Below are 27,961 nucleotides of genomic sequence, written 5' to 3'. Positions count from 1 at the left end.
CTAGAGTGTTGCTTGAGCGCCTGATGCTGGATACGGTATCCAGAGAGCAGGCGTGATTACAATAAGTGGCTACGTGACTGGAGTGTGTTGAGACGCTGACTCCATGACCGGAAGGCCTTCAGCAGACGATCAGACCCGGCCATAGATTCCTTGCTGTCAATGTAACGGCGCCCTCTGGCATTTCTTTTTCAAACACATGCCTCCGCCAAAGCTACCACGGTAGAGTTATGAAATGTGAAAAGAGCTGAATGTTGTAAATCTCTTCGCTCATGTGTGCAGAGCCTTTAATAAGCAGCCTGCGCCTCCTCTGCTATCTTCAGTCATAATTAAATGCAGACACACATTTGCCTTCCAGACTTGATTTTGTATTATTTATTTATAACCGGGCCAAATGTCAGCTTGATTTTTTTTTTCTTCTTTTTTCTCATAATTTTGGCAGTGTAATTTGTGAGCCCTTTCATGCCTCTCCGCCCGCCTGATGCATAATCAATAGCGAATGTTCCTCGGCCGCTCACGGTGTCTCCTCTCTGTCTTCCAGCGCTCCCTCACGGCGGATGACGCTCCTGATGACGGCTTGCAGCGCTGACGGCAGGACAGCGGGTCAATAGGAGTTTCGTTGCCTCCATCCTTCGCTCTCGCCCTCCAACTGTCTTCCCATATTCCTCGACAGAAGAGTGGAACCGAAAGAAAAAGCTGACTTGGGACCAGGACTCCTCCTCCTCCTCCTCCTCCTCCTCCTCCTCCTCTCCTCTTTATCCTCCCCTAAGCCCCGCCCCCACACAGCCCAGGTATGTTCCCCCTCGCTCGCTCAGCGGCTACCCCTGGCCCGGGGAACTTGCTTCTCCTCTTGGGGCTTTTGCTGGTCATGTGCTCCTCCCTCTCCGGAGGCCAACCCCCACCCAACAAACGCTTCGTCCCCACCGAGTCGGGGCTCACGCATCTGGCCATCCACAACAAAACCGGAGAAGTCTACGTGGGAGCCGTCAACTGGATCTTCAAGCTGTCGAGCAACCTGACCAAACTGCGCAGCCACATGACGGGCCCGGTGGTGGACAACGAGAAGTGCTACCCTCCGCCCAGCGTGCAGTCCTGCCCCCACGACCTGGCCCAGGCGCCCAACGTCAACAAGCTCCTCCTGGTGGACTACGCACAGAACCGCCTCATCGCCTGCGGCAGCACTTCTCAGGGCATCTGCCAGTTCCTTCGGCTGGACGACCTCTTCAAGCTGGGCGAGCCGCACCACCGCAAGGAGCACTACCTCTCCAGCGTGGCGGAGTCGGGGACCATGTCCGGGGTCATCATAAGCTCCGCCCACAGTCCCACCAGCAAGCTGTTCATCGGAACGCCCATCGACGGCAAGTCCGAGTACTTCCCCACCCTGTCCAGCCGCAAGCTGATGGAGAATGAAGAAAACGCCGACATGTTCAGCTTCGTCTACCAGGACGAGTTTGTCTCCTCTCAGCTGAAGATCCCCTCCGACACGTTGTCCAAGTTCCCCGCGTTCGACATCTACTACGTCTACAGCTTCAGCAGCGAGCAGTTCGTCTACTATCTGACGATGCAGCTGGACACCCAGCTGACCTCGCCCGACGCCAGCGGAGAGCAGTTCTTCACCTCCAAAATAGTCCGCCTCTGCGTGGACGACCCCAAGTTCTACTCCTACGTGGAGTTCCCCATCGGCTGCACCAAAGACGGGGTGGAGTACCGCCTGGTTCAGGACGCCTTCCTGGCCCGGCCGGGCCGGCAGCTGGCCAACTCTCTGGGGATCTCCGAGAACGAAGACATCCTCTTCACGGTCTTCTCCCAGGGCCAGAAGAACCGGGCCAAACCGCCCAAGGAGTCGGCGTTGTGCCTGTTCACCCTGAAGAAGATCAAGGAGAAGATCAAGGAGAGGATCCAGTCGTGCTACAAGGGATACGGGAAGCTCTCCTTGCCCTGGCTGCTCAACAAGGAGCTCGCCTGCATCAACTCGGTAAGCTCAAATCTCTTCTTTGTGACTTTGGAGTTCTGCAGAGTACATACTTTCTTTCCAGCGAATCCGTTTGCTTATCAGTCGAGGCGCACATATTACATAGTATATATTATATTGCGCTTCCATGGTAAGATGTTGACATTGATGCCGGCTGGATTAGCGTTGGTTAAGTATGACACTATTGCTTTGGTAAACATGCAAAAAGCTTTTCACAAAAACGTTCCTGAAAATATATCCTGCTTAGCTTACACACACACACACACACACACACAAACACACGCGCGCACACGCACACGCACAGTAGCAGTTAACATATTAAAGACGGGACTTGATGTTCCTGAAACTGTCTACAGGGTTCTTACTGTCATGGAAAACCTGGAAGAGTCATGGAGTTTTAAAATGGTTATTTCCAGGCCTGGAAAAGTCCTTGAAAATATCCCCAAAGTTTAGTAAAAGTCATGTAAATGTGTTATATTCATGTGTTCACGACGTTCATTTATGCTGAGTTTGAAATAATTAATATGCTTTAAAAGAAAGACTCAGAATATAAGCAGACATAAATACAGGCATCTATATAAATATTTATTCTTTTAATCAAACTATTGTCTCATTCATTTGAGTCATTTAAGGTTTACTGTATGCTTTGTGTTCTCATTGTTAGTTTAAATACTACATTTACTCACTTTTTACTGTTTACACCCAGACTTCCCTAAATGTTTGTAGTGAACATTTGGTTTTTGAGTCTACTACTCCTCTTCCTCCTTTCTTTCTGTGCCTGCTAATTGAATCCTGGTGTCTCGTGTTACAATCGTTCACCAGCACGCTGCCGGCCTGCAGCGGCTAATATGTGAACATCTCTTATTTCTTTCTCCCGCGGTCTTCTGCTTCACTTTTCCTGCCCATTACCACCCTCTGCACAAGCTCTCGGTGCTTTGATTTAGTCAGGCAGGGGACATCATTAGCCCAGTCACCTGGATTTGTGAAATGTCACACACACACACACACACACACACACACACACACACAGCATGGTTGGGTGCGCTGCAGTGTGACATCCTGGGGGACGGCGTGAGCTAGACTTGGTTTTCCTAACTGATCCACGCTGCATGGCCCTGCATGTGTTACAGAGGAGACACACACACACACACTCTCACCAGAGACCTTAAGGCACTACACAACCGCACACAGCCTAGTTTCCTCTTTGTGAACATACCTGCTCACGTCCTTTTGTTTCCTGTGGCTTTCATGCCTCATTCTCCTCTCTCTCCTTGCTTACCCTCTTCAGACTGCATCTGCTAACAAAAACACCTCTTCTGTCTTGCTTCCATCTATAAGTGTCAAGTGTGCGGCACACTTGCTTTTTCTTTAAACGTCAGCGCGCACCATTTTATCTGGCAGGTGGCCACACACACAAACACACACACACACACATTCACCCTGTGTTGCAACGAATGAAGTGGACTACTTGGAAAGAAAGGCACTCTTCCTCTGGAGGTCTTCATTAGTGTGTGTGTGTGCTCAGGTGTGTTTTGTGAGGTGTAAGTCAGCCAAGTCCTCTCTCACCTCCCTTTCTTCCTCTCTTTCTGTGCAGCAGGAGCTCTTGCTCTTCATGCAGTGCAACATCATCTGTGAGGTCATTGTACCGGCCAGGCAAATACTGTATGTGCAAATGCACATCGGCAGATAACTGCACTGCAGAAATGCTGCTTCCTCATCAGCGGTTAGCTTGAGGAGGAAATGATCGCTGTCGTGGTGACTCAGTGGACGGACTGTCCACCCCAGAGGTTTAGAATCGGCCGTGCACGGCGTTTCCCTGGGATCAGACTCACTGAGAACACGATGCAGAGTCATACTTCTGGAGTCCCACAGCTCCCCATCATCTTCCCGTCAGGCCTGTGACCATCTTTTTTAAATAAGGGTTACTTTCACTCATAATTTATCACCACTAAACATCCTCTCAAATACACTGTCGTCCCATATAAGCCGACGTAATCGCCTCAGTGTTTTTGGTTGGCTGACCCACGACAGCAGCGACGCTCGAGGGGTCAGCCGCAGGTTAAGGACGGTGACCTCATCACGGTGACCTCATCAGCTGCCCGCCCACCGCCCTTTCCCTCAGTCAGTGGTCAGAGCGACCTCAAATGTGACCTCATGCGCCTGGCATGACTTTTCCGCGTGGGAGCTGGTGCTGTGCAACACGGCCAAACACAATAAGAAGCGCCGACGAGGCGGAAGCGGCACCAGGCTGCGTGGCGTGAGCGGTGCAGGGGAATCCGGTTAGCTTGACCCGGCCACAGCCCGATGGAGGGGGCGAGCGCTGGACAGCTGCTGGCCTCACTGAGATGATGGATGGCCGGGCGCTGCGTCAGCTCCCTGCGTGAGTTCATATTTGTGCCGGTTCATAACTTCTCGCCTCTGGCCGTCATTAGGGTGGCGTGTTTACGGGCGCAGTGAGATGTTTATCTGGAAACACAAATGTTTGGGTCATATTAGAGGCAGCTCTGTCATAAGAAATGTGTCGGGACGAAGCAGACACACACACACACACACCCACCGTTCATCACCACAGCCCTGTTACCTGGCTATATATGTCTGCTGTGGTGTGTGTGCGCTAAGTGTTTGTTTGTGTGTCTCTGTTTTGTCCCTGAGCTTTATTAGTGAACCGCTGACCTTCTCCACAGTTTGAGAGTGGATCAATACAAACCATTTCCACACAGGGAGGGGGGAGAGAGAGAGAGAGGGAGAGAGAGAGAGAGGACGTGGGCAATGATGCGAGAGAGAGGAAGAGTTAAACGGCTTGAGAAGTCTGATGTGTGCCATGTTCTGAGCTGCCCTCACGGTTTTGGACGTGACGTCAGTGTTGGGTTTTTCTGGTACTGACTGGAAACTCTGATCATCTCTAGAGACATGTTTTTAAATCTGATTTTCTTATTTTAAACTTGACAAAAGCAGTCAGACTCCAAGCTGCTAATGGTGACACAACCCTAGCTAGCGGGGCTTTTTCAGAGAGGAATAAAGAGGGGAATGGCCAGTAAGGGAGAGACTGAGAGAAGCTTTTTACTGTGCGCTCCAAGGAGAGCCAGTGACTCACCGACCAGAGAGAGGGAGAGAGAGAGAGAGAGAGAGAGAGAAGGAGAGAGAGAGAAGGAGAGAGGGAGAGGGAGAGAGAGAGGGAGAGAAAGGAAGGAAGGGAGAGAGAGAGTGAGAGAGTGAGAGAGAGAGAGAGAGAGAGAGAGAGAGTGAGAGAGAGAGAGAGAGAGATGGCTGCTGCACAAATAATATCGGTGTCCGTCACCTCGCCACCACACTGTCCTCCTCAGCAGCACGACTCTGGTGTGTGTGTGTGTGTGTGTGTGTGTGTGTGTGTGTGTGTGTGTGTGAGAGAGTGTGTATATCTAGCAGTTGGTGCTATAATAAGGATGACTCAGGAACACAGAACTCTGTTGGTGTTTTATGAAATATGACTGGGTTTGAAGAGGCGTCCTCCACAGAGGACGTCAGGGCATCTTTTATGCTCAGGGGTCACTTTGCAAAATGTATTTTTAATGGTGATTTCCAGCAGCACAGCATTAAACTAGCCAGCTAGAACACATTTAGTTATAGAAAGTCATTATTGATGATTATTTATCAACAATAATTTAGTGAAAGCACCAATAGTCCACGCCACAGTATCGGTGCAGCATGGAGGTATTTAGTCAAAAGATATATTTGGTATTGTATTATTCTCCAGCCCTATGAAGCTTTGAGGACGGCTGTGTTTAGTTAACAGTGATGGAGCAGTTAAACATAAGCTCTCTGGCCTCACTATTGGTATATACGCTCACTTTCACCAATAGAGCAATAGAGAAGTAATGTTCAAGGACATTTTCTATTTTATGAATTGGGAGTTTGGGTAAACAATAAGACAGTACTTGGTTGTAACATTCCTTTCCCGGCTGGAAGCTGCATTGTCTGAGAGGGTCATGTGACCCTGTCTGTGAGGGTCATGTGACCCAGCGGCTATTCTCATGTCAAGCTGCTCTGCACCAGATGGATGGTGAGGTTTTGAACTTTGTCACGAGGCAATTCATCAATCAATCAGAAGAAAAGAGTCAATCTCAAGCATTCATGTTTTGCTGCCCATCGGCCAGCTGTTGCGTAACCCTCGGGGTCAAAGGTGAGATGTGATGCTTCACCTGAACTCGATCTGGAAATGACGTTTGCATCGTAGTTTGGTATCTTTCCTTGTTTGATGTTTGTTTTTTGTTCATTGCTAGAGTTGAGGTGTGTTTCATGGGCGGGGATAGAGGTTGTTATCAGGGACGTCCTGTGGTGACGCTGAGCTGCAGTACAGGAATGTGAATGTTTAACTGATAAGAGATCACCTTTTAGACTCACACCGACTTCTGTGTGTCAGGATCTGTTCTCTCTCACTCATCCACTTCCTCAATGTGTTTGTTTTCTTCCTTTGAAAATGTATTGTGTCCTGCACACGAGTTCCAGACGGGGTCAGACTGAAGGAGAGGAGTGTTGGTAGAGAGAGGAGGGAGAAAGAGAGAGGGGTAGAGCGAGAAGAGAGAGAGAAAAGAGAGAGGGAGAAAGAGGAGGGAGAAAGAGAAGAGAGAGAGAAAAGAGAGAGAAGAGAGTGGTAACGAGTGGTAGAGAGAGGGAGGAGTGAGAGGTTGAGGGGTAGAGAGAGAGGTAGAGGTAGAAAGAGAAAGAGAGATAGAGATATAGAGAGAGAAGAGAGGTAGAGAGAGGGGGTAGAGCGAGAAGAGAGAGAGAAAAGAGAGAGAAGAGAGTGGTAACGAGTGGTTGAGAGAGGGAGAGAGGTAGAAAGAGAAATAGAGAAGAGAGGTAGAGAGAGAGAGAGAAGAGTGGTAGAGAGAGGGAGAGAGGTAGAAAGAGAGAGAGAGAGAGAGAAGAGAGATAGAGAGAGAGAAGAGTGGTGAAGAGAGAAAAGAGAGTGGTAGAGAGAGGGAGGAGTGAGAGGTAGAGAGAGAGAGAAGAGAGGTAGAGAGAGAGAGAGTGGTAGAGAGAGGGAGGAGTGAGAGGTAGAGAGATACTAGAGGGGTAGAGGTAGAAAGAGAGAGAGATGGACGAGCTCCTAGCAGACGGCTGTTATCCAATCAGAGCGGAGGAAGTAGTCGAATGGTCTTAAAGCACAGAGTCTGTTTCAGTATCTTAATAAACACCAACTCTGAGAAGGGGGCGTGGTCATAACGGTCATGTGACTGCTGTGTTTAATAAAGTACCATGAATAACATGTTAACAAAGTAACATGATCACACAATGAGGCTTTAGGAGCAGCTAAGAGCTACACACTGTTTATTTACTTCTTTTGAAAAGAGTGCTTGTGACATCTATCACTGCCAACAGAACATTTAGCCCACATCGACTTCAGCAACTAAATAAAAAGAGATGATTTTAGTCACGTTAAACACGCGAGCAGGTTCCATCGCTGTGATGCAGAAAGGACCAAGTGGGGTTGCCCAGCTCCTAGCCTCTTTATGGATGTCACCTGAAGCTCACTCTGGGCTCTGAGAGCAGGAGCTGAACGAGTCTGAAGCGCTGTTGATGCTAATGAGTTATGTTTCATTCATATTTCACCTTCTTTATTCAGAATTATGATGTGTGTGAGCTCACAATGTCACACACACTCTGAGCTGAAGTGTCACTCAACTCATTAGCATAAACCCTTTGGAGAAGACCCCATGCAGACAGTCTCTCTCTCTCTCTCTCTCTCTCTCTCTCTCTCTCTCTCCCCTCCCTCTTTCTTTCTTTCTTTCTTTCTGACTCCACTTTCTTTCTGTCTTTTTTTGCTCTCTTTGTCTCTCCACCCTCTCGCTCTCTTTCTGTCTTTCTCTGTCTCTCTCTCTCTTTCTTTCTGTCTCTCTCTCTCTCTGAGGAGTGTTTAGCTCAACAATCCCGTCTGCAGCTCCCTCTAATGTTTCTAATTGTGTGTGTAGTGATGTATTGATCAGCTGTGTGTGTGTGTGTGTGTGTGTTGCATACATCATTATCAGCAGTAATCAGGAAGTGGAGCAGGCTGTTCCTGTGCGCCGCATGCTAATAGTGGCTTTAAGTTTGTTTTTACCAATTAGAAGAATTTAAGAAGAACATTTGAAAAAATGCTAATTAACTCACAAAGTAATTAAAAGAAGTTTTTCTTTAAAAAAAAAGCATATTGTCTGCTCTTCTTTAATATAAAGAGTAAATACATTCCTGGATATTTATAATAAAATAGGTATAATATGTTTTTGAAAATGCTGAAGTGCGATTTCTATGCAAATGTGATGGTACTTTGCTTAAAGGCGCCTGTGGTGATGATGGAGGGAGGAGCGTGTTAGCAGCCCGTTAGCTAGCTACCGTTAGCTAGCCTTGATATCTAGCTAGCCGCTGTCTTTCTCTTTCTCCCTGCACATCCGCACGTATCCGTACAGATTGTGCCTCCTGTGCCTCCACCGCTCTGTTGGGCTGCGGTGGAAACATGTGGCGACAGCTTCTGGAAGCAGCGCTCTGAACGGGTGCCAGCTCCTTGAGGTCCCAGTGTCTGCTGGAGAGCACTCAACACAGAAATTACTGCCCTGCAAACCATGAATACAGAATTGGTGCAGTCATCTCTCTTTCTAAATTATTGATCAGTTAGGATCCAGTAACAGATTCTGGAAAACAGCGACTGAATCTCGTGAGGAAATAATTCATCGATTGTAAATAGTTTGAACGAATTCATTTCTTCCTCCTTATTTTTCCACCATATTCCTCTTTTGAAGCGTATAAACACTTTTGAATGCCTCGTGCATCTGATCTCACACCTTTGAGACGCCGTCTCCATGGAGCCTCACGGCTGACGTCGGCGAGGATCCCCGTGAGGCGCTTTACTCCTCGCTATCCTGCACACACAGGTGTGACTGTGTGCTTGTTTTTTACATTAATGTGCTATAATTATGCTCACTGCATGTCATGTGCAGGGTTCTCTTTATGGAGGCTGAACCTCACTGATGTTTATTGGCAAAGAGCTGGGATGTCCATCAAATTGACATAAAAAAAGTACAAAACTGACCCATAGCTTCACAGATTGGCGCCGATTAAAAGGTGCATTCACATTTGTAGAAGTAAATAATGTTATTATTAAAACACATCGGTTTGTGTCACCATCCCTGATATTATTAAGAAAGCAGCAGCATCAGTGAAGCTATACTTCCCAGCCATGCTTGTAAGTATGGCGTGTTTGGGACACACACACACACACACACGCACACACACGCACTCACTCTCTTTGCGTTATGAATGTGCAACTATGGTTAGCATCGGATGCTAGGTTGCTCTCCTGCTTTATAAGGCAACACAAACACTGCAGCACAAGTGTTTATTCTTCATGCAGAAACTCCGGCAACGTCTCCATGAGTTCAAGGCCCCCGCTGAGATTTCTGGGTAATTTATGAGCAGCCTCACCGTGAATTGTTCACTCCACTTGGAGCCAGCTGCATGTACACATCGACGCAAACACACGGATCAGGAAAAAAGGCACCTGCAAGCACACACACACACACACACACACACACACACACAAATTACAGGCTTGTCTTGAAACCATGCTGTTAGCATTAGCACTAGCCACTTCTGTCCCTTTTTTCTTGCGTCCTTTTTCAGCTCTCCACAGGATACTTTTTGTTTTCATTCTGCACAAACAGGTTTTTATGGAGAAGCGCGGCGCTTGTTAATGCAACGCGCTGCCCAATTAATTCCCGTTGCCAAGTGCAGGATTGTTTTGTGTTTTCCATAGGTGTTTCCCTTCCGCCCCACTAGCCGCGCTACACAGCAGTGTACTCGAACAACAACAACACCTTGCTCCTGTGCATAAGCCCATATTGTATTCTGCCCTCCATATGAATGGAGGTTAGTATTGACAAATTCCACTTGTGGTCGGCGCTGTGTGTGCTCAGACATATTTTTCTTGACGTAATACGTTAAAGAAATAGCAATCATAGGGGGAATGATTATTCAACCTTTCCTCCAGCACACATCTGTAATCAGTCAGTGTTATGGTGGGCCGAGCTGTGTGCACGCCCGTGTTTGCTGCCTTATGAATGACTATATTTCATCGTTTTGCAATGTGAATGGGCTGAAGCAGCTCCACTCAGGGGAAACCACCTCTAGCTGTTATCTGGAGACCGCTCTGGGTTTAAATATACATAATATATACAGAATGTACATGTGGTGTGTGTGTCTTTGTGTGCGGTCCTCACATATTATCAGCAGGATCTAGGTTACATTTATCTCTGTGACCTTGAAGATCAGCTGACGGTTATGAAGTATAAACACAGTGTAATGTTCACTCTATGACGGCTTGTTAACCCTTTCCAAACTCCCATTAAAGATCATAGTTTAGGATCCAAAGTATGTTACACGCTGTGCTTCTCTCTGTGAAAACACAACAATACAGTCCAAATCAATATCTACCAGTATCTGGACCGTCTCTCTTCCGCTGCTCTGACTTGTTTGTTTTAGACACAAATATAACATGAACTGTGAACACACAACCTCAAAAATATAAATATATATATATATATATAGTACTGTGTATAGCTGTCACGGGACTGACGCTACACTGGCGCGAAACTACTAGCGCGCGATTAGCATCAGTAGCTAATGATGCTAGCCTCTATTAGCTGTCTCCTGTTTCAGTACTAAAACACTTACTAAACCACTAAAACGATGATTAAACATCACAACATGGCACTGCAAAAGTGACCGAACTCAACACACACACACGCACACACACACACACACACACACACACACACACACACACACACACACACACACACACACACACACACACACACACACACATTAGTTGCAACCTTCCAAAGCGATGTACAAATGCAATCTTATTTTGATGGATTATAAGTGATCAAAGCAGTGGTAGAAACACACTCGTGTCGAGAAGAAAAGACCGAGCCCCAGTGAAGTGCAAATCCACAAATTCATTCACACCACATGCACCCTGGGAGAAGGCAAACAAGAAGCCTCCTCTTCTGCATTTCTGAGACCCTGCTGCCAAAGTCAGGGGAAGGTTGTTGGCTTAACTCTCTCCTCCCCGGCTCCTTCTGTGTTTGGAAACACTGCAGAACGTTAAATACGGTCTCCAGCTAATAACCCTGCAGAGACCACAGAGAGGAAGATTCCTTCCACCCTGAACAGCAGCTCTGATTCACGTGGGATCCTTTAGGCCTGAAGCTGCAGAACCAACATCAGAATGTCGCCTCCGTTAAAACGCTTTCCAACCTCAAGGGAAACGCCTTTATTCCATGCTGATCTACGCTGTTTGGCCAGGAATGCTGTTGCACCTCTACCCTCCAGTACCCCAGAGAGACCATATAGGCTACTGTGTGTGTGTGTGTGTGTGTGTGTGTGTGTGTGTGTGTGTGTGTGTGTGTGTTAACCCTCGTGGACTCTTGGGGCGACTGTATACAGTATTCTTTGACTGTGAGTCTCCTCCTAGAAGATGGATTAACCCTTTTAACTTGTCTTCCTGAGGCTCTGACGGCATTGGATTGTGTGTGTGTGTGTGTGTGTGTGTGTGTGTGTGTGTGTGTGTGTGTGTGTGTGTGTGTGTGTGTGTGTGTGTGTGTGTGTGTGTGTGTGTGTGTGTGGTTCAGATTGATGGATTTTTCTCCCACATATGATTTAACAATTACAACCCCTAGTTGTATGTCATATGAAGACGATGGGAATTGTTTTGTTACTTGTAGGAAAATCTATGTGTACACAGAAAATAAGCTTGTGTGTGTGTGTGTGTGTGTGTGTGTGTGTGTGTGTGTGTGTGTGTGTGTGTTTTCTGTCAGCCTCCTTTGTTCCGAGCAAAGAGATTGGCCCTGAGCCATTAGTCGTTCCAAAAGAAAGTTGTTTCAGGTAATGGCTGTGTGTGTTCCTGTCTCTCACTTTCTGACACACACACACACACACACACACACACACACACACACACACACACACACACTACTTTGACGATGTGCTGATCGCTGTGCCGAGTGAAGCATTCCAGTTGATAACCCGCCACCTCTCCACTCTTTGAGAACACAATGCAGGTCCAAAGAGGGGAGGAGTGGCAGAGAGAGAGAGAGAGGAGGGATGATAGAAGGAGGTAGAAACAGGACAGAGGAGGGATGATAGAAGGAGGTAGAAACAGGGAGGAGGGATGATAGAAGGATGTAGGAACAGGACAGAGGAGGGATGATAGAAGGAGGTAGAAACAGGGAGGAGGAGGGATGATAGAAGGAGGTAGAAACAGGGAGGAGGAGGGATGATAGAAGGAGGTAGAAACAGGGAGGAGGGATGATAGAAGGAGGTAGGAACAGGACAGAGGAGGGATGATAGAAGGATGTAGGAACAGGGAGGAGGGATGATAGAAGGAGGTAGAAACAGGACAGAGGAGGGATGATAGAAGGAGGTAGAAACAGGGAGGAGGGATGATAGAAGGAGGTAGGAACAGGACAGAGGAGGGATGATAGAAGGAGGTAGAAACAGGGAGGAGGGATGATAGAAGGAGGTAGAAACAGGACAGAGGAGGGGTGATAGAAGGAGGTAGGAACAGGGAGGAGGAGGGATGATAGAAGGAGGTAGAAACAGGACAGAGGAGGGGTGATAGAAGGAGGTAGGAACAGGGAGGAGGAGGGATGATAGAAGGAGGTAGAAACAGGACAGAGGAGGGGTGATAGAAGGAGGTAGGAACAGGGAGGAGGAGGGATGATAGAAGGAGGTAGGAACAGGGAGGAGGGATGATAGAAGGAGGTAGGAACAGGGAGGAGGAGGGATGATAGAAGGAGGTAGGAACAGGGAGGAGGGATGATAGAAGGAGGTAGAAACAGGACAGAGGAGGGGTGATAGAAGGAGGTAGGAACAGGGAGGAGGAGGGATGATAGAAGGAGGTAGGACAGGGAGGAGGAGGGATGATAGAAGGAGGTAGGAACAGGGAGGAGGAGGGATGATAGAAGGAGGTAGAAACAGGACAGAGGAGGGGTGATAGAAGGAGGTAGGAACAGGGAGGAGGAGGGATGATAGAAGGAGGTAGGAACAGGGAGGAGGAGGGATGATAGAAGGAGGTAGGAACAGGGAGGAGGAGGGATGATAGAAGGAGGTAGAAACAGGGAGGAGGAGGGATGATAGAAGGAGGTAGAAACAGGGAGGAGGGATGATAGAAGGAGGTAGGAACAGGGAGGAGGGATGATAGAAGGAGGTAGAAACAGGACAGAGGAGGGATGATAGAAGGAGGTAGAAACAGGACAGAGGAGGGGTGATAGAAGGAGGTAGAAACAGGGAGGAGGAGGGATGATAGAAGGAGGTAGGAACAGGGAGGAGGAGGGATGATAGAAGGAGGTAGGAACAGGGAGGAGGGATGATAGAAGGAGGTAGAAACAGGGAAGAGGGATGATAGAAGGAGGTAGAAACAGGGAGGAGGAGGGATGATAGAAGGAGGTAGAAACAGGGAGGAGGGATGATAGAAGGAGGTAGAAACAGGGAGGAGGAGGGATGATAGAAGGAGGTAGAAACAGGACAGAGGAGGGATGATAGAAGGAGGTAGGAACAGGGAGGAGGGATGATAGAAGGAGGTAGAAACAGGACAGAGGAGGGATGATAGAAGGAGGTAGAAACAGGGAGGAGGGATGATAGAAGGAGGTAGGAACAAGGAGGAGGAGGGATGATAGAAGGAGGTAGAAACAGGGAGGAGGGATGATAGAAGGAGGTAGGAACAGGGAGGAGGGATGATAGAAGGAGGTAGAAACAGGGAGGAGGGATGATAGAAGGAGGTAGAAACAGGGAGGAGGGATGATAGAAGGAGGTAGAAACAGGGAGGAGGGATGATAGAAGGATGTAGAAACAGGGAGGAGGGATGATAGAAGGAGGTCGGAACAGGGAGGAGGAGGGATGATAGAAGGAGGTAGGAACAGGGAGGAGGAGGGATGATAGAAGGAGGTAGGAACAGGGAGGAGGGATGATAGAAGGAGGTCGGAACAGGGAGGAGGAGGGATGATAGAAGGAGGTAGGAACAGGGAGGAGGGATGATAGAAGGAGGTAGAAACAGGACAGAGGAGGGATGATAGAAGGAGGTAGAAACAGGGAGGAGGGATGATAGGAGGAGGTAGAAACAGGGAGGAGGGATGATAGGAGGAGGTAGGAACAGGGAGGAGGGATGATAGAAGGAGGTAGAAACAGGGAGGAGGAGGGATGATAGAAGGAGGTAGGAACAGGGAGGAGGGATGATAGAAGGAGGTAGGAACAGGGAGGAGGGATGATAGGAGGAGGTAGGAACAGGGAGGAGGGATGATAGAAGGAGGTAGAAACAGGGAGGAGGAGGGATGATAGAAGGAGGTAGAAACAGGGAGGAGGGATGATAGAAGGAGGTAGGAACAGGGTATTGATGTTCGCTCAGTTACTGTATCAGCTGGAAGCAGACGGAGAAAAAGAGTGAGAAAGTAGAAAAAGGAAGAAAAACTGGTTATTGACATGTGCTGAGCTGCAGGCAATTTAGTCCGATCAGGAAGGTGTGTGTGTGTGTGTGTGTGTGTGTGTGTGTGTGTGTGTGTGAGTGTGAGGGAGGAGGAGGGGTTATCTTTTCTCCTGTTGGATCAATCAGATGATGTAGCGATAAGACTCTGGATTACACCGTCATTTACACACTCCTGTGTGTGTGTGTGTAACTCGCATGTTGGCTCACACACCGATGCCCATTCAGGTCCACACAATAGCAGTCAATCCACACACACACACACACACACACACACACACACACTGCATTTGTTGACACACACACACGTTTTATTAAACCGTGGGTTAGTCGTTATAATTTTCCCGGTCTATAATCCTCACAATTTAAATGAGTTGATAAATATGGAATAATATCTAATAGCCCAAATGTATGTCCTTAAATTGCTCACTTTATTAAAAAGACAAAGTTAATGGATTGACTGATATAAAAAGGAGGGAAAAAAGGAGAAATTCTTACATTGTGGAAGCTGGAAAAAGTAAATATTTGCAAATTACAAAGTACAACATGTGTCAGTTGAACAAAGCCTCCATTGTGTGTGGAACTTGCCCTGCTGATTAGTGTGTGTGTGTGTGTGTGTGTGTGTGTGGGGCACTGTGTGTGGTGACTGGTTAATGCGTTTGAAGGGTCGGTTGACCGCCTGGGGCCGACGGGCCCCTCGTGACACGGGAATGCTCCACATATGGTCACATGGTCGCCAGCATCACCGCCATGGAGCGGCGTCACTGAGTCATGGGAGAAAGAAGAGAGTTCATGTTAACATCTAGCATAATCAAATAAAAGCCATGAAGATGCACACACACACACACACACACACACACTCGTCCTTTGAATTCTCTGCACTGATGCGCTTGAAGTCTTGACCTTTGTCATGTTTCATTTCCTGTTTTCTCACAGTCTTTCTCTCTCGGTTTTGAATTTCTTTACCCAGATATGGCTTCAAAATACAAAAGAAATGGCATTATTTTAAACATGGCACAAGATGAAATAGTGTGTGGCGTCTTTTAGAACATTTTAACACAGCAGCCTCGTTCCCTTGTGTGTGTTTTGCTTATTCCAAAAGCTAACGTCCTGAATGCCGGACGACCGTGTTCTCGCCTGACTGTCTTCTCTGTTTCCCTGCAGCCGCTGCAGATCGACGATAACTTCTGCGGCCAGGACTTCAACCAGCCTCTGGGCGGGACCAGCACCATCGAGGGCACGCCGCTCTTCATCGACAAAGACGACGGCATGACCTCGGTGGCGGCGTACGACTACCGCGGCAACACCGTGGCGTTTGTCGGCACGCGGAACGGCAAACTGAAGAAGGTAGGAGCGATTTCATTTTTTTGTCGCTGAAGGAAAATTGCCTCTAAATCCTAAAGTGTGGAGCCAACGTGCTCTTTCGGCGCTCGTCATTTCTAGGAAATGTAGCTCAATGGATGCGAGTAGTTCAGAGATTACATTTTTCCTGTTTGGAACGGCGATTATATTCCTAGTGATGGTTATTGTTCACTTAATGAACTGTAGACTCGCAGCTTAATCGCTGTGCGTCACTTTGCAGGCTCTTTTTACGCTAACATTAAATGCAGTCAACCCCGTTTTTCTCGCTGGTGGTCGTTTCCAACAAGACATTGAAGCACCTCTTTAAAACCTGTTCCTTTAACAAGCAACTTAAAGCAAGTCTTTGGCCACTCCCCCATCGATTGCCATGTTAGTCACGTCACACATAAACTGTTACTGCTGTATCTACGCCTCACTTTAAGAGCTCGCCTTCAATCAATCCAACAGCGATGCCTGTGAATGCCTCTTCTGCTCTGGTCAGCTGTGCAGGGGTTGATTCAGGTGGATGGAGGGAAAGAGCGCTGATGGATGGACTAATTAACTTTCCGTGTTCTGTGAGAGTTTGACTTTCAGTTCCAGCTTTCTGTTTCGTGAGAGTTATTTTCTTTGTGGTTGCTTTGTGTCGACATCAGATGCATAGTCTGACTGCGCTTGTGCAGCGGCTGCATCCTGTTGTGGAGGGATGAGAAAGCGTGGTTTGAAAATACATTCATGGAACATTAATGACGGCGGCTGTATGTGAGATGTGTGCTCTTACAATGTAGCCTAATTACCATTCTATCTGTGTAACATGCGTGTGTGCAGCCTGGGCATTCGTTACCATGTGTCATGTCTTTGTGTGTGTGTGTGTGTGTGTGTGTGTGTGTGTATCCAGTCTAAACGCCACCTCATTAGAATTCACCCCGTTTCCCGCCGCACTGCTCAAGACCTGTCATCCATTCAATATTATGAATGTATAATCAGCCTGCGTGTGTGTGTGCTCTTAATGCCTGTTTGTGTATGCGCGCCGAGTTTGTGTGTTTGTCACTCACAGTGCGCATAATAATGTGTACGCTTGTGACGGCATGGATCTGTTGTGTGTTTGTGTTTATGAGGGAGCGAGAGACAACAAACAATACAGTGTTGACTAAGATTCAGCGCCGAGCATTTGTCAAAGTGACAGCCGCTCACTTAGCCTGGCAGTACGCCCTTTATTTATGGAGCTGTCGTCACATGACTTTCCTTCTGTGGAACACCTGAGAACTGTGTGTGTGTGTGTGTGTGTGTGTATATATGTGTGTGTGTGTGTGTGAGAGAGAACAGAGCCAAAGAGCCTGCAGTTCTTTTGGCTGCCTTCTGTTTCAGACAGAAAATCCCAAAACAACTAGAAATCTGGTCTTGGAAAATATTCAATTTGCATAGAAGGGAACAATATCTAAAACCTGACATTCTCACACACACACACAGAGACACACACACACACACACACACAGCTCTGCCAGATACATAATGACAGTAAGAAAGAGAGAGAAGGCAACGTAATGAAGAGATGATGTAGAAAATGGAAACGCAGCAACTGAATTAGCAGCTTGTGATAACGGATCTTTCCTCTGATCCGGCAGCCGCTCGTCCTCTTCCACTCTGTGTCATCGTTCCTGTCGGTGATTTCATACGTGTGCGTATTATCTCATCAGCAGCAGGAGATGTTTGAGTCGTGGGATGTTGTCGGCTCTGTTTAGCAGCAGTGCATGAGGGCCGTGATGGAGCGCAGTCCTGCTCTTCCCTCTGGAGAGCACTAGCATTGAATGCTGTTTATATAGCCACGCCCGAGGGTGCTGAAGGGAGATAGGGTAGAAGCAGGCAGCATACTGGTAAGATGGATGGCTGTGCTACGAGGAGGCAGCTTTCTACTGTGTGTTTCTGTCTTAGGAGAGGAGGAGAGTGGAGAGGATTCATCCACTCTATAAAACCAACACGAGTCGCTGAGTTTGCTGCGCGTCATCATGGCTGTGTGGATGAGTTTGAGCCAAGAGGATCCTTTCTTCATCAGGGTACTTTAAGTAACATTATTGTACCTGAAGCATCTCTTCATTCCTCATTTGGCTGGACCTGAAGTGCTTTGATATGCTTTGTTATCTACACATCGTCTATTTTTAACCAACTACAGCGCTCAAGGTTGTCCAGAGCAACACAGCGACGGCACAAACAACATGTTTAATGCACTAATGAAGTCCCTCTGTGCTCTGTTGGCCACACACACACACACACACACACACACACACACACACACACACACACACACACACACACACACACACAGGGAAGCTTTTACTAATGAGTCCTGGTTTGATGCTGCAAAGATAGGAGATGCAGGCAGAGGAAGGGAGAGAGATATGAAGATGGAGCGGATAGAGAGGAAGCGATAACGAGAGGTGATGTCCACTGGCGTGATGAACTAATTCCAGCGGTCATCTGGTCAAGGACACAGCGATGATACGCTGCTCTTAATATTTCGGGTTAAAAGCCTTCATTCCCTTTGACTGTCTCATTATGTCGTAGACCGAGGCAGCTTTACGTTCCATATCTCGCTCACAAGTCTCTCTGCGTCTAAAGGAGCACCGTGACTAAGCCGCCTCCCTCTGCGTGGCAAAGCAGGAAGCAGATGGGCCTTCGAGTGATTCTCTCGGCCACTTCCTGCACTTTCAGGCGCTGTTGAGCGCCGACAATGCGAGGGCATTCGCCATGACCATCACACACAGCGTCTCAATAGGTGGGCTCAGACCACCGGACAAAAGGGAGGATCCCGGTCGATAATCCAATACCTATTGGAAGCGCTTGTTCTTTAAACTGCAGACACGCGTTAGGGTTCTTCAGCTGCGGGTCGATTCCAGCCATCTGCCGTGTGCATGCGGCGGTGGAAACCCATGTACCCGCTGCGAGCCATTGAGGCCGGGCCGGGCTCAGGTGGTGCCTTCAGTGAAGCAAAGCAGGCCTCCAGCAGCGCGTCAGCTCCAACATGCCACTGAAACGTCCAGTTTAACACAGACAAGCGCACCCTGGGAGTAAAATAAATGCCAAAGAAGTTCCTAAATGTCCTTCACGCAGATCCGTTGAGCCGAGGCCAGCAGAGGGAGTGACCTCCGCTTCAGTCAAAGTGTGTCCGTAAAGTAATTAGCATTGGTTGTGCTGAGGTCTCCTTGAGCAAGAACATGAGCTCCGTTATCTGATGAGAGGATGAAGGCGTCCCAAAGAGAGAGGCGGGACTCGATCAGACACTGTTGGCTTTTATGAACGACGGCGGATCGAAAGTTTTAGTTGATGGAAAGTCAAGAATAATAATCGAATAACGACAATCTCACAAATATAAATATACGCTGTAGCTGAGCGTTAACGCTGCATGTCGAGGGTCAGGACTCCGCTGGTCACGTGGCGGTGGAGGGGTTAACGTGTGGAGTCAGAGACGTATTCCACTGGGACCGCCGTGTCCTCATCAAGAGGCCGTTGACTGATGATTGTTCTACTGGTGCATAATGCCGCCCTGTCAAACTCCCCTGTGTGTGTGTGTGTGTGTGTGTGTGTGTGTGTGTGTGTGTGTGTGTGTGTTGCATTTAAATGTCTCTGTCCACCTCCCAGCCTTGAGAGGCCGGACCTCCACCCGAACAAGCACGCACAAATACACACACACACTAATAACATCTGACCAGTAGATGAAGTGAGGAAGGAGGGAAAGTGTGTGTGTGTGTGTGTGTGTGTGTGTCATCATTTGGCTCAGCCAGCCACGAGTTGCCCGGCCGCGGCACAGAGGCCGCCTTTGTGCAGCCGTTCGGTCATTAGTTCACACGACTGCATGCGGTCGCAAACCAATGCAGAACGGATGAGGCGGTGAAAGGGGAGTTGAGGTAGAGGGCATGGAGGTTCACATACAGTAAATCTTCCTCCACAAGTAGCCTCTCTTAGCATGCAATCAACTCCATCAAATGAATGCGTAGCCGGCCAGCGAGCTTCCTGTCCCGGTGTGGCGTGGTAACCGGTCCTGACTGTGGCCTCCGTCTCCGTATACCTGCTGCGTGCGGATATCAATTATCCCTGTGGTTCCCAGCAGCAGTCCACCTGTTGGCACGTCCTCCTGGCAAAGCACACGGCATCTCCCCGTGGAGCATTCCTGCACTACAGTGACGCACTCCGGCCTCGGAGGGAACGCAGCGCTCAGGTGTGACCTCGGGCCTCGGTGCTGCCGAAACAGACGTGTGTTAGATTGTTGCCTATTGTACGTCTTTAATGGGTGTAATTCTAACTCAAATAGCCAGTGTAAAACTAGTTATGAATTAATAAAGTGAATCATCCGTTGCTGCTTCACGTTGCCGCTCCGCTTCTGCTCTCTCATTTGTTTCATCTGCTGCTCACATATTCTCTTTCCGCTCTGTCTGTCTGTTTCCTCCTGTGATCAAAGATCGCTCTGCCTGATAATAGTGGAGCTGTGTGTGCGCGTGTGTGTGTGTGTGTGTGTGTGTGTGTGTGTGTGTGTGCACATGTGTGAGTGTGTGTACGTTGAGATGAGATATAGTGGTCGCTATTTTTCTCTAATCATTTTCTCTCATTAAAGAAAAAGGGCAACACACACACACACACACACACACACACACACACACACACACACAGACGCTGAAATCTACATACATGTTAAAAGTTTGCATGTAAAAACGTGCATGCACACGTGCACTTTCACATCTCAGGAACAGGGTTTTAGTACTTAGGTTGTAAGGATAGATGGTAATGAGGGGCCTTCTTAAAATATTTAATGCCACACACACACACACACACACGCACACGCAGTCTCATTTAACCAGTGTCTCTAGCTTCATCCACCACAGTGCTCCACATTTCCTCCTAAATAAGGGACACCATGAAGAACTGCACGTTGCACTTAAACGCTAATCTCAGTAAACGTCTCTCCTTACACTCAGCGGCAACTATTACCAGTAATGTCAGCAGCGCAGAGCAACGCGTTAAACTAATCAGGTTTAAATCTCTGGATTAGTTACAGCGTCGCTATGTTGCGATCCTCTGGGTGCTAATGCCCTTCAGCCCGGTCCAGCGGGCCGAGACCGGCGCCGCACGGCCCTCATCCACCACCTCGCCGTCCTAATTCCCCACTACCAGGGGTTAATGAGGCAAAGTGAGGAGTGGAGGAAGAAAGCCGGGAGAAAAAGAGACAGGAGGAAAAGAAAGAGCAAGGGAGATGAATAATAAATGTTCCATGCTAGAATCCATTTTTTAAGGGAAGATTAGAAGAGTCTGGATGCGAGCTGGGATGCTCACATGATCCAAGAGAGGACCTGTTTCTAGGTCATCGCCATTAGACATCTCTGGATAGAGCATCAAAGAAGCCCTGCTTCCTCTTACCATATACACGGGAAAAGTCTTTTTATTATATAATGATACGGTTCGGTTTCCGCCTTAAGTTTACTTCTTATTATATCGGCCTCTAAATGACTGCAGCAGTGTTGTGTACATGCAGCATGGTCTGTGCCTCTAGAAGTGGAGCTGTGTCCTGGCATGACTCTGTCCACGGCACACCTGCTGGATGGCACAGCGCCAAGGCTCCACGGACACACTCCCTTCTGGCACACAGGCACGACATACACACACATGCTGACACCAGAAGGGATGTCATACCTCAAACTAACGAGCACAAATGAGCACATTCACTCTCACACACACACACACACACACACACACATATATATATATATTGATATAACGTTGGCGCGTTGGATGGCGGCACAGTGTCCAGCGGGATCGGCACCAGTGGCCCAGCGGGCATCGCTTACCTTTGGCTCACAGTGGCTGTGTTTCACAAACACACAATGTTCTCACACTCACACACCTTGCAATTAAGCCCAGCAGCTCCCAGTTTAGGCCTTGGCTTAGAGAGGAGCATCTTCAAATGGCTGTGCAGATCTCCTCAATCCCTGAACAACCGCACTGGGAAGCTATGAACCGTTCGCCATGAAGTGGCAGGAATGATGTTTACAGAGTGATGCAATTACATTGCCTTAAATCTCTGGAAATAACAGGATGTTTATCTTCATTATACCACATGACAAGTGTAAATGAGTGTAAATACATGAGTTACTAACACATTTGCTCGTCTCCTGTGAAAAATGCAGCCGGTACCAGATCCACATTCACACTCCTATGGGAAGCTGGTTTATCAGATTACGCCACGCTAATAGATTCTTAATAGATTGTTTTTGATTAGTGGCATTAAGATGATTAACGTCTGTGTGTGTAAAGCAACAAACGCACATTTGTGTTCACCCGCATACATTTGCATCCAGTTTTGTATTAGTGAACAGAAAATGCGATTACTGGAATTATTTTGGGTTTGTTTGTCACCAGTGTGTCGTCGCATGGCTATGATGAGCTTTTCAGGGCCGCAATATTTGAGCTGGGCATAGAGTTCGCTGTCTGTCTTTCTCTCTCACACATGCACACACACACACACACACACACACACACACACACACACACACACACACACACACACACACACCCTTGCGATACACAAACAACTCTGAATGGAACAGCTCTGTGTTGATCCTCCTCACGCAGCATGGGGTCGACTCCCGCAGTCTAACTAATCACCCGCCCCCCGTCCCCAGAGGGAACCGCTTCAGCCTGCAGCCTTACACAACGTTAGCATGCGCGGTAACTTGCCCCTAGCCTGTCTGTCTGCAGCCTTACACAACGTTAGCATGCGCGGTAACTTGCCCCTAGCCTGTCTGTCTGCAGCCTTACACTGCAAAAACAGCCCTTCTAGAAAGAAGCAAAACATCTTATATTCAATCAAATCATCCAATATCAAATCAAAAAAACCCCTTACCCCATTGGCACATTTTTTTGCTTGACAAGATTTCTTAAAATAAGCCAAAAATCAAGAAAAAGTAAGGCATACTTTCCTAAAATTAGATATTTTTTCTAATCAAAACATGCTTGACAAGATTAATATTCTTTTTTTGGGCAAATATGACTTATTTTCTTCATACAAGGCTTTTTTTACTTTCTTGAAATATCTTTTTTGCAGTGTACACAACGTTAGCATGCACGGTAACTTGCCCCCCTCTCTTTCTGTCTACAGCCCGCTCCCCGTCCTGACCACTGCTAGCCATATTGCACTGACCCCGTGGCTAATCCTGTTAGCATAATAGTTGGTGATAGCCAAGCGGAAAGCCAATTCCCCACGCTGGTCTAATACCCTCTGGCTAATCGTTGAGCGTAACAGTTGGCTAAAGTGAACTCACTTGTTTGTTATTAGTTTCTTTGTGTGCAGGGCAGCGGGTCCACTCCAATTATTGAGTTGAGATTTCATTTAATGGTAATTAAGAGGAGTCACTTGCTCCAGCAGTGGCTTAGCTTCTTGTTGTTAGCATTGGCAGAGCTTGCAAAGAAACGCCTAACGGCTCCATTATTGGTGCAGCTGACCTTGTGGCTTTGCCACTTCCATCTGCTAAGCCCTTTAAAAATGAAGAATTCTGCATTTAGGAGGAGGCTCTCTGTGTTATTTCTTCTTCCCGCTGCATTCTTCCTCCTCTCCTCCCGGTTCTGAGCCTCTCAACACTGAGAGATAGAGATCTCATCGTCTCCTCTCCATGCTAAAATATTTATCCATCCTTTCCTTTGGTTGAAATGTATCAAACTGATGGAGTCTTTAATTAGTCATGTATGCATCTATCTCTCCTCTCCCTGTCTGTCTCTTGTTCTTTTACCCAGCCCCTCTGTTTTCCTCTCTTTGATTTACTCACACCATCGCTACTCTCTTTCTGCTCCTCTCTGTTCTCCATGGAATTAGTCATTAGCTGACTGACTGAGCTGATTGCATCTATTCCCAAGGCTAGCATTTGTTTGTGCATCTTCTTCTTTTCTTTCCCTCCTCCCCACCCTCTCTCTCCCAACTCGGTCTTTCTCCTTCTCCTCCCATCTGATCCCCCCCCAATTATTTCTCCACGCCATCTCCCATATAAAATGATCTTGGCCACAAATCCTGCCTGTGGTTGCTGAATTAGCACCCACCCCACCCCCTCTCCACCCTCCCCAGTCCCCTCCCTACCGTCTCTATAACCTTAATTGTGCGATGCCTTTTTTAAATTGGCGAACACCAATTAAGGCCTCACGATCATATTTAATTGGTCATTTAGCTTGGCGACTGTTTGAATGCGGCGTCTCCCTGGAAATGGTTCACTTGGCCTCCAGCAGCACATGTGACCATTTCAGAGACAGTTTCCTCCCTCTGTGGGCTTTACAATGGCCTGGCCAGCGACGGACACGGCCAGGAGCCAAGATGGAGGTGTGCGTGTGTGTGTGTGTGTGTGTGTGTGTGTGTGTGCACGTTGGAGTAGGAGTAACAAATGGCAGGGGAGAGATATTCTCCTCCGTCTACCCTTCCCTCTCTTCCACCTCTCCATCCTCACACCCCTCTGCTTCTCCGCTCCTCGGTCCATGTGTTGCCGGTGGATTAAGCTAATTAAAGCACCGTAAACCGGGTCCCCGGAGAGAAGCCGGAGACACACACACATTTACACACATTTACACACACGCGCTCATTAACGGATGCGAGTACACAGATGCCCACCGCCGGAAAAGCAGGCGGGAAACACGAGAACACGGAAACACACGGATAGAAAGACACACAGATCGTGTTTGAAGGACTCCATTACATGATGGGATGATATGGTCCTGTCAAAGCACCATGTAAAGACTTTATGGACCACTTTCCATTGCACTGTAAACAAGCTAAACATCACGCTCAATGGATTTCAATGGATTTCCCTGCGGATTGAATTATTTGTCATTAGTGAAGAGATGAAGACCATGTGACGCCACCCCGCTGCTTGATGCCAAGCATCCTGTGTTCACTCCAGGCTGCAGCCCAAGGACTCCCAGCTATGTGTTATCAACCATAAGAGCCTTGTTCTGTCTATTCATGGGTCACTGGCAGGGAACTAGTGGCCCAGAAATAACACCAGCGTGTGTGTGTGTGTGTGTGTGTGTGTGTGTATGTGTGTGCGTGGTCTGAGGGAATATGGTTGATAGTTTCTGTAGTCGGGTTGTTTTTAAGATGATTGACAGCCGGTGTGGGAGCCATCATGCCCTTCTGCGTATGAACTAGTGTTCATGTCGAACAAGTCCGAACAGAGGAGACCAACTGAAGCTTGAATGCGAAACAAGAAAATGTCCTGGAGACCCAAAAAAAATCAGAAATGGGTTGAACAGATGAAAGAAATAGCCGAGGACAGAAGGAACCCCTTCATCCTGTCAGAGAAAGACAGGAAGAGAGGGAACACTGTGTCTCTGGTTGGAATTCCTTCCGGATGTTTCTGCTTTCAGGATATTGGCTGTGTCTCTGGAAAACTGCCTGCTTCCAGGGAAACCTATTGGATTACTGATAACCTTGGAATGGATAGGGCCAGCACACAGGGTGTGTACGAGGGGGGAGGAGAGAGAGACGATTCTCTCTCTCCACTTCACTCGTCTTTTCTGTTCTTCCTCTCACTCCCTTAAGTTAAATCAATGATGAGTCTGACGTTAAGTACGAGTGTGCACCTTTGGCTTTCATTGCTGTGGTGGCGGCTCTTCACTGCAGCGATGCCCCCGCCAGAGACCCTTTTATTATTGTGCAGAAGACATCGGAGGGTTTTGAGCACACAACAATAAACACGGTCACGGCCGAGAACACACAAAGCACACACCCAGTAATAAGGCTCCAATAACATAGGGGTCTTTACTCCCAAGTTGTCTCCAAATCCCCCCGGTGGCTGGGCCTGCACCTCGGTTGCCATGGCAACAGTAGTCAGGGGCAGCCGCGGCTGGCGATAGTGAGGAAGAGGAAGAGAGGGAGGGGAGGAAGGAAGGGAGGGAGTCACAGGGAGCATTGACGTTTGTGGCGCAGGCAGGGGAGTTGAACACAGTCACAACATTGGAACTGGGTTGCTGCAGCAGCCGTGCTGGGACTGCAGCTTCAACTGGGGCGGCAAAGAAGTGGGCTTGTAGGTCATGTTTACCCCAGTGCACGTGCTCGTGCACGTGGGTTTGGGGGGAGCGAGAGAGCAAAAGACGGATATGAGAGAGAGAGAGATGAAACTGCAGAGGCAGCACACTGCTCATTAACTCCCTCGGCATGTTTGTGAGGACGTGGCCGACCGCGCACAACACTATAGATATTACATCTGCTCCCAAACTATAGAACCCACAACCATCCACATGATGCACACGTTCATATCACCATAGAACCCACAACCATCCACATGATGCACACGTTCATATCACTATAGAACCCACAACCATCCACATGATGCACACGTTCATATCACTATAGAACCCACAACCATCCACATGAAGTACACGTTCATATCACCATAGAACCCACAACCATCCACATGAAGTACACGTTCATATCACTATAGAACCCACAACCATCCACATGAAGTACACGTTCATATCACTATAGAACCCACAACCATCCACATGAAGTACACGTTCATATCACTATAGAACCCACAACCATCCACATGAAGTACACGTTCATATCACTATAGAACCCACAACCATCCACATGATGCACACGTTCATATCACTATAGAACCCACAACCATCCACATGATGCACACGTTCATATCACTATAGAACCCACAACCATCCACATGATGCACACGTTCATATCACCATAGAACCCACAACCATCCACATGATGCACACGTTCATATCACTATAGAACCCACAACCATCCACATGAAGTACACGTTCATATTACTATAGAACCCACAACCATCCACATGAAGTACACGTTCATATCACTATAGAACCCACAACCATCCACATGAAGTACACGTTCATATCACTATAGAACCCACAACCATCCACATGATGCACACGTTCATATCACCATAGAACCCACAACCATCCACATGAAGTACACGTTCATATCACTATAGAACCCACAACCATCCACATGAAGTACACGTTCATATCACCATAGAACCCACAACCATCCACATGAAGTACACGTTCATATCACTATAGAACCCACAACCATCCACATGAAGTACACGTTCATATCACTATAGAACCCACAACCATCCACATGAAGTACACGTTCATATCACTATAGAACCCACAACCATCCACATGAAGTACACGTTCATATCACTATAGAACCCACAACCATCCACATGATGCACACGTTCATATCACTATAGAACCCACAACCATCCACATGATGCACACGTTCATATCACTATAGAACCCACAACCATCCACATGATGCACACGTTCATATCACCATAGAACCCACAACCATCCACATGATGCACACGTTCATATCACTATAGAACCCACAACCATCCACATGAAGTACACGTTCATATTACTATAGAACCCACAACCATCCACATGAAGTACACGTTCATATCACTATAGAACCCACAACCATCCACATGAAGTACACGTTCATATCACTATAGAACCCACAACCATCCACATGATGCACACGTTCATATCACCATAGAACCCACAACCATCCACATGAAGTACACGTTCATATCACTATAGAACCCACAACCATCCACATGATGCACACGTTCATATCACTATAGAACCTGACCCCCTCCACATAATAAAAGGGTATTATGTGATGTTTGAGTGTAGGTTAAGTGTGATTTCTCTCTTCATTCACTACCGGTCCATCGCTGTCTTCTCTGCTCTCGGCGGTGCAGCAGTGGGTTAATGCTCTTCGGCTGACAAACCGTTTCCATTGCCAGAGAAATGTGAAAGGAATTACAGTAATGGGGTTGTTGGAGGGTTCTCTCCTCTGCGTGTACTGTACACAGTGCAGAGCAGCGCCGCAGACACCAGATGCACGACAAACAGGCAGTTAGTGTCAGCGCTGCGATGGAAAATCCATAGTTTCATTACAGGCCCGGTGGTATGAATGTGACTGGGAGGCGACCAAAGCTCCATCACGGGCCCTACGGGAGCCGGAATGGCTGCATTTAGTGACGCAGTGGAGCGAGGAGGAGGCAAGAGGGTCAAGGCCGCCACTGGGAATGAAGTGTGCTGGAGAGAAGCAGCCGCATAAAGTTCACGGGACTAACTGGCCCGGC

The 27,961-nt window shown here is 47.8% G+C and overlaps 1 protein-coding gene across 1 annotated transcript in view; it reads left to right on the top strand.

Annotated features, from left to right (window-relative positions):
* Window positions 1–790: 790 nt before the first annotated feature.
* Window positions 791–27,961, top strand: part of plxna1b (plexin A1b) — a gene marked incomplete at its 5' end in the record, with an annotated part of 141,134 nt that continues 113,963 nt past the window's right edge. Inside the window, 2 exons of the mRNA XM_079218930.1 lie at window positions 791–1,972; window positions 15,627–15,809. Of these exons, the coding sequence (XP_079075056.1) occupies window positions 791–1,972; window positions 15,627–15,809 (1,365 nt within the window). The remainder of the gene's footprint in view (window positions 1,973–15,626; window positions 15,810–27,961) is intronic.

Source organism: Taurulus bubalis (assembly GCF_910589615.1).
Source record: "Taurulus bubalis genome assembly, chromosome: 5".
Taxonomy (NCBI): domain Eukaryota; kingdom Metazoa; phylum Chordata; class Actinopteri; order Perciformes; family Cottidae; genus Taurulus; species Taurulus bubalis.
This window is presented reverse-complemented; position numbering and strand designations above follow the sequence as displayed.